Source organism: Diorhabda carinulata, chromosome 11 (assembly GCF_026250575.1).
Source record: "Diorhabda carinulata isolate Delta chromosome 11, icDioCari1.1, whole genome shotgun sequence".
NCBI lineage: Eukaryota > Metazoa > Arthropoda > Insecta > Coleoptera > Chrysomelidae > Diorhabda > Diorhabda carinulata.
The window spans coordinates 10,376,213-10,392,961 of NC_079470.1; the positions used below are offsets into that span (position 1 = coordinate 10,376,213).

The 16,749-nt window shown below is 30.0% G+C and overlaps 1 protein-coding gene across 6 annotated transcripts in view; it reads left to right on the top strand.

Moving 5' to 3' along the window:
• LOC130899319 (insulin-like growth factor 2 mRNA-binding protein 1) overlaps positions 1-16,170 on the top strand; it is a 121,016-nt gene extending 104,846 nt beyond the window's left edge. For 3 of the 6 annotated variants that reach the window (XM_057809183.1, XM_057809185.1, XM_057809186.1), the window contains 5 exons: positions 2,585-2,787; positions 3,806-4,113; positions 5,041-5,324; positions 5,825-6,070; positions 7,430-16,170. In XM_057809183.1, the coding sequence (XP_057665166.1) occupies positions 2,585-2,787; positions 3,806-4,113; positions 5,041-5,324; positions 5,825-6,070; positions 7,430-7,555 (1,167 nt within the window). In that variant the 3' untranslated portion in view covers positions 7,556-16,170. The remainder of the gene's footprint in view (positions 1-2,584; positions 2,788-3,805; positions 4,114-5,040; positions 5,325-5,824; positions 6,071-7,429) is intronic. The other 3 variants (XM_057809184.1, XM_057809187.1, XM_057809189.1) reach the window with 1 other exon arrangement.
• Positions 16,171-16,749: the final 579 nt, after the last annotated feature.

The following is a 16,749-nucleotide window of genomic DNA, read 5'->3' on the forward strand; positions in this document are numbered from 1 at the left end:
AAAACAGTAAATTGCGTAGTAGATCCCTTGGGTCGTTGGCGCTGATTTGAAACTTTATCTTACAATGTTAGTTTTTTTTTTTTTTTTTGGTTTATAAAACATCCTTCCAATTGCGGTTTGCATTTTTATTGCGCTCTACAATTTTACGATAGCGTCTGAGGGAGACCACAGAAAAATTTCTCACTTGATTATTTTCGAGGTAACAAAAAATGATTATCGATCGCAATATAAAATCAAATTTAGATGAATACCTACTCCAAGGCAACAAAACGATGTTTAATGAAGAACAGAATGATTCTCAACAAATGTAGTCTGAATCTGATGATGTTATATACGTCGAAAAAACACACTTTTAAAGCACGACAAACTAAAAATCTGTGTATGAGAAATATGGATCAAAGCGCCTCCGTTTTTTTTTACAATAATAGTATTATTGTTCATTCATTTTTGTTTTAAGCTTATTTTAAAAATTATTATTAACTTTTTATTGTAATGTGCTATAAAAGCACACAATTTTCTAGTTTGTGTAAACTATATTTATTTTTCACTTGTTTATTTTCGTAATTGATGCCACCCTAGTAAAATGGCTTCGCTTCTTATATACTTACCTACATCTCGTCGAAATGTGTCTCGAGTCGTAACGGTGTAGTTGGTAAGGTTGTTCAAATGCTAAATTTCTCACACGGAGATCGGAGGCTCGAAACCTCTGTCGAAAGAAATTTTTACTAAATAATCTCTTGCTCTTAGTCTAAATTTACAAACAAAACCACATACAGATGAAGCTAATATAAGCGTGCTTAAAAAGTGTTGTGTTCGTATTGAATTTAGTTGGATCTCATTGGTTTCGTTATAAAATTATTATTAGGTATATTTATCTATCGGTTTGTCTAACTCGCAACACATCCCACTCCAATTCTTGAAATAAGATAATTGTGTGAGAATTTGAAAGAATTATAACTGGGTTCGATGATCTTAGTCAAATAAAATAGATAGAGAATGTAAATAAAAAATTTCCCTCGATATACTAGAACAAGTTTGTTCAGCTTTTTAAATTTCAAAACTCAGCTTAAATATTGAATTTTACCAAGGTTAATCGTTGATTGATTCTCAATTCGGTGGTATTGAAGGTTTCGATATTACAAACCAACAAACTATAAATATCTATACCTACTATCAAGAGTAATAAAACAATAATTGACATCTTAATATACTATAAATTTTGTACAGAGTGAGCTACTCGTCACCTAAATATCTTCCATCAATTTATTCCATAGCCTTGTAGTTCAAAAAGTACAGGTAGGAAATATCAATCATATTATTCTCAATTCTTAATCTACTATTAAACTTATGGAATCTATAGACGTGAGTAAAATCTAATGAAACTCTACAACTCACATCTCGAATATTAAAGTTTCAAATGAAATATTGACTTGTGGATACTTTATTTTATTTTTTGGATATTTTCAACTCACGTGCTTTTTTGTCGGAACATCTTTCAATTTCACTTCTCCATTCATACGTTTGATGAAAAAGTGTATAAATAAAAATTCAAAAACTTTCCAGAGTGTCGCTAGTGTTTGAATGTAGCAATTTTAGTTAAATTCAAGTAGTCCGAGTTATTTGTGACTCAAACAGGTCATCATTGAAATTTTCAACGACTTGTATAAAACGATGTAGTAGATTTGACCTAAAAGAAATTTTCGCCGATTGATTCAGTTAAAATCGACCTTCAAATACAGCGTCATCTTTTGGGTATATCTTATTTGTATAGGCAATTTCCACACTATATCAAGTTGATATCAAACTCAGCTGATTTAAATCCTTGCTGTTTGTTTTTGAGGTTATGTTCCGAAATAGAATTTTAGTTCGAAAACGCCAACTGCCATGGAAAATTTGTAATTAAGTAAGTTTTAACCACCAGCCTTATGAAAATAAAATAATTGAAGCCGAATGTCACAGTCATTTTACAAAAATATTTCCCAGTACTGATATATTTAAGACTTACGTGGTAAATACTGAAAAATTTTACTTGTCAATACACTTTTCAAAATTGGATCTCTGAATAAATAAGTAATTTTCGCTATTGCTCTATCTACATATATAGGTAAATATATTTCGGTTAAATAATTGGTTCTTAATTTTTTGTTTCATAGATCACTTTCAAAATTTTGCTGGATCCGATGGAACCCCTGCAACTACAAATTTCCAAAAAGTGAAGATTAGATCTATCTATGGAAATTTGCGTTGTGGCTGAGCTTTAACGACGAATTAACAGTTTTCGAAAAACAAGTTCTTGAATAAAAAACGAGCAAATTAAAAAGATACATACATGCATTAAAAATTAATTAACTGAAAAAATAGAAATCGTATTTTTTTTAAATTGATTTCAATATTATGAATAAATAACTGGCCAGCAATCTGTTTAACTATAGAATAGCAACATAGTAATCATTACAATTTGCTCAATTTAAATAAGATTTCTTTCTGATCTTGTTAATTTTTGTTAATTAGTATTTTTTTCTATGAAAGATCATCCAAAGTTGATTACCATGTAGTATTATAGTTAGTTTTTCATGTTTTGTAGGTAGGAGCTATTATTGGTAGGCAGGGTTCAACGATAAGACAAATAACACAACAAACCAGGGCACGAGTGGACGTTCACAGGAAGGATAACGTTGGTTCTTTAGAAAAAGCCATTACTATTTATGGAAATCCAGAAAATTGTACTAACGCATGTAAGAGAATTCTGGAAGTTATGCAACAAGAAGCAAATAACACAAATAAAGGGTGAGATTCTTATAATTACAACTTACTCGATTTAGATCACATAATATGAGATAAAAAATATAATTCTACCATTAATATATTTTTTGCTATTTAAGATTTTTAATTTTGCGAATTATTATGGTGTCGTTTACCATTTTTTTTGAAAATTTCTGTTTTTTATTATAACATTGAATACAGTAATTAGGCTATTGCTGATGATTGCTTTTGCTCACAATGTAACAAACAGCATCGCGAAAGATGTTTCCATCGAGTGATTGGCAATTTTTCATTGAAATATAGCCGAATTTTTGTGCCGTTTTATAATCATAGATAAAACGTGGGTCCATCACTTCACACTTGAAACAAAAGAATAATCAAAACAATGGACTGAAAAGGGAGAACTGGTTCAAAAGAAGGCAAAGACCATTCCATCTACAGGCAAGATCATGACGTCGGTTTTTTCGGATGCGCGTGGGATAATTTTTATTAAATATCTTTAAAAAGGAAAAACTATCAACTAATTGCAACGTTTTAGCGAGAAAATCAAGCAAAAACGATAGTATTTGGCTCAAAAGAAAGTGTTGTTTCATCAAGACTGTGTACCAGCTCATACATCCGTTATTGCAATGGCCAAAATTAATGAATTCTAGCTTGAATTGATACCTCATGCACCCTATTCGCCAGTTTTAAGCCACTCGGATTATTTTCTGTTCCCAGACTTAAAAAAATGGCTCGGTGGTAAAAGATTTTCCAATTATGAAGAGGTATTGTCGGTAGTTAATGGCTATTTTGAGGAGCTTGACGATTCTTATTATAAAGAAGGTATCGAACTTTGAACATCGCTGGGAAAAGTGTATGTAGCTAAAAGTAGAATAGGTTGAAAAAATATATATATTTTCCAAAAATTTTCGTGTTTTCTTTGTCGGGCCAGGCACTTCTGGGACCATCCTCGTATAGACTTTGTATTTAGTTCTTGATTATTGATCTTTGGTGTTGATTTGTGTTTATAAAGAGTAAACATGTATTTCTTTCTTTTTAGCGAAATTTCTTTGAAAATATTAGCCCACAATAACCTTATAGGAAGGATAATCGGAAAGGGCGGTAATACTATAAAAAGAATAATGCAGGACACTGATACTAAGATTACCGTTTCTAGTATAAACGACATCAATTCTTTCAATCTGGAACGTATTATTACTGTTAAAGGATCAATTGAAAATATGAGTAGAGCCGAATCCCAAATTAGTTCTAAATTAAGACAAAGCTATGAAAACGACCTTCAAGCTATGGCACCCCAGACGATGATGTTTCCTGGATTACATCCAATGGCGATGATGGCTACTGCAGGTTAGATCATCTTGAATTACAACAATACGAAACTACAAGTAATATTACCATTAGAAAAATAAGTTATCATAAGTTTTTGTGGACTATTTCACTTCCTAAGTACAATGTATGATGTAAAAAAAACATTATTATGTTAGAGATTCACAGAAAATAGATTAAACTATATTTTTTCTCTAATGTGGTAAGCTTATTATTTTTCACTATTTATGTTTAAATCTCTTACAATTCTTATTATTATTTCACATGAAGTTAAACATTTGGTTTTCATAATGTTCTGATAAAGAATAGATAAGTTGAAGTGAATAGTATCGGAATTTGAAATCAGTGAAATTGTTAACTTACTGATTAGAAGATCTAATCGAAGTGAATAATATTGATTAAAATGTTGGAAAGATATTTAGAAATAAATCTTTCTCTAGTTAGAAGTATAAGAATACGGTAATTTGATGAAAACAGTGACCTCTGTAAAGGAATCATTGGTTTCATTAAGCAAATAAAAAAACTGTTGATGGAAAGTAGCCGATATAGTATAACAGTTTTTGCGTGAAAATCAATTAAACCTGTATATTATTCTAAATTGGATCATATGTATATTTACTTTAAATAGGAAACGAATTAGGAACATCATTGTTTCACATTCTTTATTTTGTTATGTGTTGATAAGTTATGATTAGAAAATTGAAACCATGTGAGGGTTAAAAAAGTGGTATCGATTTTCGACAAAATTTTTCTGCCAAAGACTTTTGAATCATTTTCAAAATCCTTATGACAAACAGTAATTATTGAATATACAGTTATTGAATCTTATTTTTAACTCAAAATTATCTGAGAGTTGTTTATTAATTTTTGATCTAAAGTATAATGTATATTCAACTGTAATTGTCGTTTAATAATTTCAAATATGTCATTATCATGTTCTCCTTAAAGGAATTGGCTATGGTTCAAGAGGGCTTTACACAGGTCAGGCTCCTTATCCTGGTATGTACCCCGCAGGAACGCAATCCGGTGGTGATACCCAAGAAACTACTTATTTGTACATCCCTAATAATGCCGTCGGGGCCATCATCGGTACCAAGGGATCTCATATTAGAAACATCATTAGATTCTCTGGTGCGTCAGTTAAAATCGCGCCTATTGATGAAACCAAACCGCAAGAAACACAAAATGAAAGAAGAGTCACCATCGTTGGATCACCAGAAGCGCAGTGGAAAGTGAGTATTTCTCAATTTGCTAAAGTATTGACTTTTATGTTAAATTCTGAATATTTTCAACATTGTTATTGAGTAATCGTCGGTTAATTATTACCCAATGCCAAATTTATAGTTTTTCTGTTAGTCGTGTGTTCTTAAATGGTATAAACATTTTTACTATTCATATTTTTTATGGGCTTGAATAATTTAAACCGAAATCTCCTCCTCTAGCAGCTGCATTTAGTTGGCCTTCTGAAGCATTTTAATCTTACATAGGTAGAATTATACCTTCTTAATACTTAATACCAAGATATTGTGAAATTGAGGAAATATTCATTTATTCAGAATTTAGCATCACATTATTTTATAGGCATAAAATTTATTATAATATAAACTGCTGACTTGACAATACTAATTTATTAAGTGTAGTTTTCACTAATAGACTCATTATTGACATTTATTATTCACTCCAAATATTTATTATGAACAGATTTCTTTTAATTCATATATCTCATTTGCAGGCTCAATATCTGATTTTCGAAAAAATGAGAGAAGAAGGATTTGTAGCTGGATCCGATGATGTGCGATTGACTGTAGAAATTATGGTACCTAGTTCACAAGTTGGTAGAATTATTGGTAAAGGAGGTCAAAACGTAAGAGAGCTACAACGTGTCACAGGTAGTGTCATCAAGCTACCTGAACAAGGAACATCGCCACAAGAAGATGAAACTACAGTTCATATCATTGGTCCGTTCTTCAGTGTTCAGGTAAATAAGGTTATATGGCTACTGTCCTCTAATTTAGTCTTATTCCCTTATCTCTCTCTCTTTTCTTATTGGGAACGTGGCAAGGAAACACCAAAGTGGACTAACTTCAATATATTTTCCGAATATTTTCGAATACTTATGTATTCATCGTCTGGGACTGAAACTATGGTCAAATAAATATAAGAAATATGTATAAATATATAACAATAGTAAAATTTCACTTACAATAATTAATTAAGATTTCCGGTGATTTTGATATTATTAAAGCTTGTAAAAATTTTTAATCTCATGGAATTCAATATTCAAATTGACTTAGATAGATATATTGATTAATTGAAATATTTATTTTGGTTACTATAGGAATTTTTATTAATTTTTGATTGGTTTGATTTTGAATGACGTTGAATTTTTATAGGTTAGATAAGGATAAGTTTTAAAGAATAATGTTTAATATTGATTGGTAAATTTATGAATATCAAAATAAGGATATAATCAACTTAGAACTTTGTTCCAATAAGCAAAATTAATTTTCCTTGATCTCAAATATATTAAATTTATTAGAATTTACAAAATAGAGCTTACTTAAATTATTCAGATCTTTTTTATCATTTATAGCTTTTTCATTCTTATGAATGTGAACCATTTCTAAAAATTCTCTTTTTCGTGTATTAGATTCCATTTTAAGAATTTTTGGATACTTATAATTGAATTTATATATATATATATATATATATATATATATATATATATTTTTTTTTTTTGATGTCTCATTGTTCGTTAACGCATGATGACCTCTCAGTCTATTTTCTAAATACTGAGATGTTTGCCTAATGTAAACAGCGTCACAATTAGTACAAGGCACTTGATATATAATATTACTTCTTTCGTTTTTTGGTGTTTTAGATTTAACGAAGCATGCAGCATGCAATTTAATATTGATAGTTTACTTAATCCCACTATTAGTTGTACATACTTTTAATGAAGCGAAATATCACTTCCCAAGAAAGAGGTACAGCCAAAGCTGTGGTCTCAAGCTTAGGTTAATTTCCAATATCTACAAGGATATTGATGTTTAGCTTAATCCTTAACATAGAATTTTAGGCATTAATTTTCTGCATTAACTGACAGAGTTAATTCATTATATTTTTCTTAAGTGAATATTTTATCTTTGAATTTCTTAATATACTTGATTTATTATAATTTTAATTAAATGACTTCATTCAACACAATGTCTCCGATTATATAAGCAGAAAAGGTAATTTAATTTAAAAATACCTATTTCGTTTAGTTAGGTGGCCGAAAAAAAGCTTTATATTTATTATGACAGATATTTAATTCATTATAATAATTTTGTTTCAGTCTGCACAACGTCGTATTCGGGCAATGGTTCTTCAGTCGGTCGCCCCTCCCCAAGGCAGACAACGTCAGCCAAAACAAAAAGATGTCAGTCAGTCGGAAGCTACCTCATCCGAGCCACAACAGTAGTACTAACTAGAGCAACATTCATTCACACTGCCTATGAGCATGGGTTTGTTAATGCATACCCTATTTTTACATGAAACGTATCTCGATGCCTTCCACTTATATGATTTTCAAGCGTTGATCTGGTCGCTCAACTTCGTATATAAATTAAAACATAAGTATAGGCGTCGGAGAAGTTCCCAGTTGTGCTACGCGTTGAGTTTATCTAATTAATCATCATTTTTTTTGTTTCTCTATAGTTTTTTTACTAGTTTGATTAGTTATATATGAATATGATTTAGTTGTCATATTTACCAAAGTGGAAAGTTTGGAGAACTCTCCTAAAATAAGGTATGCGTCGAACTACGTGCCTATTAAACTACAATCTACCTCAAATAATCAAAATATATTAGATTTTATAACCACAGAAATTTCCGTTATTTACACACAATAACCCATACACAGCATATTATATTTTACACACTTCAAATCTCGAGAACAGTCTGTGAACTCAGACTTTTACTTTCCAGTTAACGTATAGATCGTTTATTTTAACTATTGCTATTACCTAAAATGAAACGATTTGAGTATAATTGCAGGTGACGTCCACAGACTGTTTTTTTTTTCTTATTAAAATATGGATGTTTACCAAAGATAAACCATGCAGGACATGACTCGATGAGGCATTTGGGTCGTGTCCAAACCTCAATCCCGATGTTCGACGACCAATCAGTTACAGTTGGAAAAAAAATCTGAAAGAACCTGCACTACATTAAAGAAGAAAAATGTACGAAATATGTACAGTGTTCCTTCAGAGATGAGAATGTGACTGTAATTTTGATTTTTTACAGTAATTTGAGTGTGAATGTGGAAAAAAGAGCTTTAAATAACTTTTGTTTAGTTGAAACGGTGTATTTTGTGATTAAGGAAATTGAGAAAGTGTCAGATTCAGCATTAAAAATCTTTTTATAAAATATAATAAAAAAATTTCAGTTATTATGGATATTGTATTGAAAAAAATGGATCTTGACATATTTTTATACGAGTTTACCAATTTTGAAGTTAATTAGAATATTTCAAGCTCAATTCCATTATAGGCACTCAAAATCCGGAAGATCTTCCAAAAATTACGGCTCCGAGTTCAATATTTACCAATTCCTGGAACTCTCCCAAAGTGAGGGGAAATTAGTACTACCATACATCAATGACGGTATGTCAAGGCGCGTCGCGCTTGCTTATAATTTTCCCAAATTCCGAAAAAACAAATTTTTCAACCCACTTCCTAATTTTTTCCCCACGAATCCTCCCGACTTTCGTCCACGGGATTATGGAGATTTTTTTATCTTCAAAACATACTTTCCCTTTCACTGTGTTCGGTAAAAAAGTTGCACATCCTTAAGTGTGGCTTCACCTAGACCTCGCAAGACGGGGGCAATCGCAAAAAATCGCATATTTTTGGAATGAGAAAAATCAGATCTCCAACACTGGCGTGTATAATCAAAATAGGAAAGAAAATTTTGAGTAATTTAATTTTCAATTTTTCGCTGTAAATTTTTGGTTCATGGATCTCATACACTATCAGATCAGATTCAATTCATAAAAAAGTGGATTTCAGTTGCTTTCAGTAACTTTCGTGGGTGGGAGAGGGTGGTAATGTAATATATTTTTTCCTGGCAGTGTTCATTCTTAGGGTTTTTTGGAGTCTTAGTCCAAGCTCTGACTCATTTTGGGCAATCAAAATCGATTATTAGAGGTGGGTTGGGGATAAGTTGTGGGTACTAAATTTTTTCTCTATCCATCCATATAGATATTTGTATCGGCAAACGTCTCTAAAAAATAGCTCTTGTTCGTTATTGATAAACTAAATTGAATTCAAATAAAAAATTATTTGTGAAACCATACGTTTGGTTATGATCTAAATAAATAATCTCAATTTCCTTGATCGATATTTAAATAGTAAAGTGACATCTAGCAGCAAGAATAAATAACAAACTAAAAAATAGACGAACAATGTACCGTGTGTGAATGTGTTTGTAAGAAAAGACATTTTTTAACTATTATAATATTATTGTTAGGCGATTTGTTGAAATAATGTTGTTTTTGCGCGAGATATCGCTAGACGGTCCCTTATATAATATATTATTTGTTGGTGTTGTGGGACCGTTTCTGAGTTATTTGAGCGTTTAAAACGGTAGTGATTGTTTTTCGGGAGAAGATTAAAAAATGTATTATAACCTAAGACGTGTAGGACGAGTGAACAAGAGAAAGATTCTCGACATGCCTTGTGTCAAGGCGAAGTAGTGTCACTTGTCCCTGATAGTACAAACTCGGGAAGTATATAAGGTGTTAGTAAATAACGCCGTGTCTGATGCAACTTAATTCGGTTACTTCTATTGCTAGATTACAGAAAAATTCATTTCACATTGTGATTGTCATTCCAACTTGTAAACCTGTAAGTTCTTTGTCTAAGCATTAAGCAGTTTAGTTTAAAATTTGTTTAGAAACACCCGGTGATGATTCCGAATGTTTAACAGATTTTATCATTTGTTGTCTTCTCTAAATCGGAACCGTCTTTTGTGCCAAACTTTTTACAGTTATATGTACGAGTTTTAATAACAAACATTGTCATTAAATTATCACTACCGAATATAATCACGCCAGGTAGTGAACTTTGGTAAAGTAGTAGTAAATATTATGTTTAGTATGAATATTATCAATTCACCTTTTTCGATTTTCGCATTTTACCATATAAACAGTGACGAAAAAACACCACAATACCTGACAATAAACTGTTCCGATTTTTATTGCACTAAAAAATTTAACTGAATAATTACAATTCTCAGTAATCTGTTGCATCTGAATTTGGTGGTCTAGCATTAAGGACAAAATGAAGTAACCAATTGATACATCAGGAAATGTAAAATAACTATTTTTGATAAATATTGTTTGTTGGGGAGGATATTTTTTTTGTTAGATTTTTAAAAAATTTAAAATGTAGCGGGGTCGCTATTTTAAATATAAATTGAATAAAATTGTGAAAAAATGGATATAAATTATTTTATTGAGAATATTAATATATTTATTACTTTTGTGTAAAAAATAGAAGAGAAAAAAAACTAAATCGTTTGTACAGATTTTATTAAAAAAAGTGTGCCAAAGTGCAAGAAATGTTACCAAGAGAGCTTGCTTTATTTATGAAGAAAATATGTTAAGTATTAAAAGGGTACATATATTTATTTTCGGATAAGAGAAAGATAAGTAAACATGAGATGCTCCCCATACAGTAACTTGCATAACGGAAAGATATCACACACTTAGAAGCGGTAATATAGAAAGTACCAAATAAAAAAGTTTTTTAATCTTTAATAATAAGAAATGAAGATCAATCGATGTACAAACCAAAATGTTTCGAGTATAAAGTATATAAATAGAAGATCCTACTGAGATGTCTACATGTCTTAACAAAATCAAATTTATAATTTAATTTGTATCAAAATATTTGCTACATCAATGGAAATATTTTCAAATACAGTTAATTTATAATTGTTTAATGTGTATAAGTGTAGCTACATTGTACAATAACAAATTCACGCAATCCATTTTTCACATAGAGTAATCTTAACATCTATCTGTCTATAGAAAAAAATCTAACGGTTAGTCAAAACTGTGTACTTCAAGTAATCCAAAAATCCAAAAAAAAAATACAACTCTTTATACTTTATCCTTAAACTTGAAATTTCCCTAGTTGAAGTTCAATCCATTTTGGCTTTTGATATTTTTTATTGCTCGAAGTAGAAAAATATGTTGAATTTCCCAACTTTCATCCAAAATATGACAGTTATGACATTTACCATTCCATTCAGCACTTCCAAGGAACACATTTTAATGGAAACTGGAGTTTATCCAAACCACCCCACATTATAGCCGTTGATTTGGTCCAGTTTTTGAATATAATTTTGATTGAAATTGTAATTAATAATTGCTGTTGAAATTATAAGTTACATTCTAACAAAATCAAGTCCAAAATATTTAATATATATAGAAATTTCTTAATTGGTTCTTGTGTTTATTAAATTTGACAATTATTTTTATCATTAATTTTTGTTCCTTTTTGGATGTTTCGGATTAATACTTCATCCCCAAAAAACAAAAGACAATTTGCTACTTTACAGTTAATCTGAACACTCACTCCGTAAATAATTAACAATTTAATAAAAATAAAATTCATATACAATATAATTTTTAAGAAGAATATAGATATGGTGTTGAATTTTATTTTTAAAAAATTGACAGCTATCATTGAATGTAATATTGAAATATTTCAATAATCTTCTCATTCTGCCTTCAACAGAAAAGTCGATAAATATCCTTTTAGAGTGAAGATATTATCTAATTTGCTGTATAGTACAGGTTTTGATCAAAGTAGAACACTTTTAAAGCCAGATCTAAACCAATCTTTTATTATGATAAAACTGATTACCCCAATGCTTGTGTTAAGATGCTGTATATTCCTATTCTATTAGTACTTATTTCTAACAATCTTTTCCCAATCTGGTTTTAGGGGTATTCTTTTTCTGATTGTCCTGTATGCTTACAATCTGATATCTAACACATCAAAAGTCAACCTAAATAAGTTGATTCATATACACAAAAAAATGAGAAAAATAATATAGTTAGTCACTGAAATGAATATAACCACTGACTGACAATCCAATACATATTCAGAGTTACGGTATTTTCATAGTGCCTAACTTGGAATCCTATTAAAACGATTGAATTTGATTTTACTTATAGTTGTTTAATGACAAAAGTTTGACCTCTATGTTAATGTGCACTTACTCTTATGTGCTTATATTAATTTTGAAGATGTTTAAATATTTCATCATCCTCTCCATGAGGCAACCTTTTGTTTCTTTGTTTAAATTTAGTATTCAATCAACTTCTATTTGAAGAGACTAATCAGTCAAATTCAATCATCGAATAGGAAACAAAAGTTAATCTATAGTTATAGTTTTTCTTGGAGTTATGCATTTTTCATAATATTACTTTGTTTTTATTTTTTTTTTCTTGTAGATTTCTGATATCCGTAAAAGCTACTTTTACAGTGTATCTCAAAATGGACCTAAACGCATTTATTTCTATTGTTGTAAGAGAAAGACGTTTTTTTACCGGGTCGCCATCAAAACTATCTGACTCTTAAAATAACCGATATAGCAGTACGTTTAGCACTAATTTGGAATGCTCTGTATTTATATTTACACAACGCTGGGAAGGTAACTCCTTGTATTAGTGTATTTTGAGTCTCACAAAAGAAAGATGCAGGCCCGTTTTCATTTGTCTCGATTATTTCTGTTTCTAAAAAATTTATACATTTTTCAGTGTTTATTCAATAATGGTCAGTATTGTTTGGTTTTCAAATACAGGAGTAACAGTCCCATTATAAAAATCAAACTTCATAGTATATAGTGCATATTATATAATAATCAGGTATTTTTTTTACTAAAAGGGAGTAACTCTGTCGAGGACGTTTGGATCTAAATTTTCGAAAAAATCATGTAAAATTGGATGTATTTCGTGGATTTCTGTACCTGTAAATTTGTCTTGTAGATGTGTCACTTTTTTTCAGTAAAAAACGTTTCGGCAAGAGGTTATCTTCCTTGTACAGAATGATTTATATCAAATCCTGTGGATTCTCATTGAAAAATATAAGGTAATCGAAAAATTAATAAGAATTCAATATATATATATATATATATATATATATATATATATATATATATATATATATATATGTATATGTATATGTATATGTTGTGGCTAGTTACAAAACAAAATGTTTGTACAATCTTCGAAATCGATCGGGGTCACTTGATGTAAATCACTTTGTATCTATATTTTTTATTACAACACTATAGTTTATAGTACATGTTACACTTTGCTAGACGGAGACTGATGTGCAAACCAGCCCGCTGTAGAATTAGTACCTTAGTTCTGGATACATTTTCATTCATTTTACATATTCCAAATCAATTATGCACAATAGTTCATACAATATTTAGAACCATACTAAATTCGCATGCATGCGTACGTATCGTATTTCCAAGAACTATGACGAATTAATAAGAGCAAACAGTTGAAATACTCTGACCAGCTATTTATTATTAATGTAATTTTTAACATAAATTTTTTGTAAAGTATTTATCCAATCTTAACATTTTCATTAAATTCCGAGGAGTTTTTCACAAAATATCATTAAAAAAAGAATATTTTTTCCATGAGTATCTAGTTAGTTGTAACAAGAACTTTAATTTCTTATCGTTTTATTTTTTGTTTTATCATTACTTTTATTAACCCTTTTGGCACTATACATATTTCACCAATATGCTAAAAATGCCAGTAAAAAAGTGCGTTTTTATATATAATTTATATGAACGAGAGAAATTCACCATTTTAGTTACAATATTCATAATTTTTGCAATATTCTCTTCAGAAGATTTTATACTATGATAATAAAAACACAGATATTGATTACTACATATTTATTGACCAGAAAATTATAGAAAGTATATGCAAACATCGTGCAGTCCTTTTTACACATGGAGCAAATCAAGTTTGATTTTTTCACAGCATTTCTCTTCTTACTGCTGCATACCACACATCGTCGTAAATTTCGTCCTGACAATTCTTTCAATCCAAAAGTCGGTTTCGGTGAAGTATGTGATTTTTTCCCTGCAACCATTTTTTCGATAGTGCACTTATAACACTGGAAGTAAATTCCAATTTGGCCATTTACTTATTATTGGAATTATGCTGATAAATGATATGAGTTCTTCTTTCATATAAGTACGAGTAAACAAAGCATTTTATCACATTCATCTACACCACCTATGAATTGATTGTAGGCATGTATCATAGCTGGCTTGATTTTTTCTGCTCCATAATTTCCACGTTTCTTTTTTACTGTTACATTTCCAATATTGCTATCAGTGGAAACTAGGATGACTGGATTTTTTTGGACTCTATACTGGTATAGAAATTGTTAGTAAATAGATGGTATCCTTTGTTTAAATATTTTTCCAAACTTAGGAGTTTTTCCACCACTACAGAATCATCATACTTATCTTTCTTAGATTTTATGGTGTCTCTTATTTGGCAAATATTGTTTGATGGTTGTTTGGCATTTTGTTCCAACCAGAGATTCATCTGTACTTAGCTGTTTATTGGTCACATAATGCTGACGAAAAACTGTGTTGTCATGTTCAATCGAAAAGTCAAATCTGGTACATGGGTTGTATTCGAGAGGTTCCAGTGATGCTAGTCTCATTGTTAACTAAATGGAAAATTTTTGTAATTGAAATCTGTTCCTGTAAGAAGAAATAGTAGGTCCTCTGGTGATACTGATTTCCGGGATTACTGCCATAAATGCTTCCATCTCTGGTATTGTGCAAGGCGTCCAATATTTCGTTTCGAATTTGGATGAAAATTGCAAAGCATACCGATTAGTTTCTATAACCATTTTGTTGCACAAAAAATAAATTGAAATAACAATAAATTTATATCCAACCGAATTTTAAAATGTTTATGAGAGCTCATCTTTTCTATTTCAGCGATGGATCAAATATTCATTAATACAATGTAAATAGAGACTTTACAACAAGGTTATGTTTGAAATTGTAGTCATACATACATTCAGTTGGTCTTTGACTAGTTGAAGTACGTTGTAGTTTGTCACATTAAGATCGTACCAAAGTGCAGCTTATTTACTTTTAATATTTTTCGAGAATTTCCTAATTCATTCAACATTTCCTTAATCATCCAATCTAAGGTAATCATTAAAAATAATAAAAAAAGGATGTAAACTACCTCAGTAATTATATATTTGTTGTTCATGTTTTAACTTGGGTATCAATATAAGTTTATATTTTACTTATGGTGAATACTATTTGTATACAACACAGTTCATAATATATATATATAGAAATAGATATGAGTTTTGTGTCAGTGTGCCATTGCTTTTTAAAGATTGATGGTGCAAAATTTCTGCATATGCGAAAAATAGTAATCGTTGTGAAATTTTGTTACTATTATGATACCATTCTCTATACAGGACATTTCAGTGTCAAAATCAAAAACCCTGTATATGTACGGGTATTTGAGTTTTGTCCATCAACCTGTATATTGTTATTACTTCTACTGTTGTTTTTGGTGCTAACCATATACTATATTCCTGAAGGTGCTTGGTAACGATTTTTGTTACCGTTATTGTTAGGCCTTTAACATTAGTAGGAACGTCTGTGGATTATTGATACTGCAGCCAGTAGAATTGCTGTTTTAACATTTTTTTATAGAAGAATTTAAGATAATTTTCTCAGGTAAAACAGCTCAGGTAATTTATTTGAATTGGCTTTTGGTAACATTACAATTTGTAAATATTATGCCAATAGTTTGTTTCTGTTACAATGTCCTGTAGATTATGGCATAATTATAAATTAAGCAAACAGTTGTCATGTGTTCTATATAAATGTCAATAATTTTCCAAATATTCAAAAAAACTTCGGTATGGCATACTTGAATCCAAAATAAATTTACACAATACACTGTCCAATATTTCAGTTAAATAAATAGTGTTCCCTTGAAAATGTGTGTTTTTTTTTTCTCTAACCCTACCTGTTTTGAAATAATTTCCTGTAGTAAAATTATTTAAATTTAAAGACTGTTGTATTTTATGTGGGGAATTATTATATTGAATTTTATTTAGGAAATATTGTAAATAATGCCGAACGGCAATTTGTTGTCCCTACTCTTGCTGTTAATAGAAAACCCTTTGTATCATAGCCGACTGGGCAGTAGCAATCCTTTGAATAATTAACAGCAATCAACTTTCTTTAATATACAATAAAACAAAAGTCTCATACATTTCATTTGGAATCTTCCTGATGGGAACTATTAGGATCTGTTAATCATCTGGTTGCGTAATACAAAGCTTTCCTTATTTTACCCTCCAGTAATCTGTCGGATTACCAAATTTTTGTCTTATATTAATGTGACTGTGAAGAATCATACATTTAGCTAACTGACTTAAGGATTATTGTATTCACCAATATTTATGGTAAACGATCCTAATGGGGATCCGCATCATAATTAATTGACTCTAAAGTGTTCATTGAAGTTCCATTAACGTATCAAAATACGTACTTTATTTTTTATTGATGTGACTC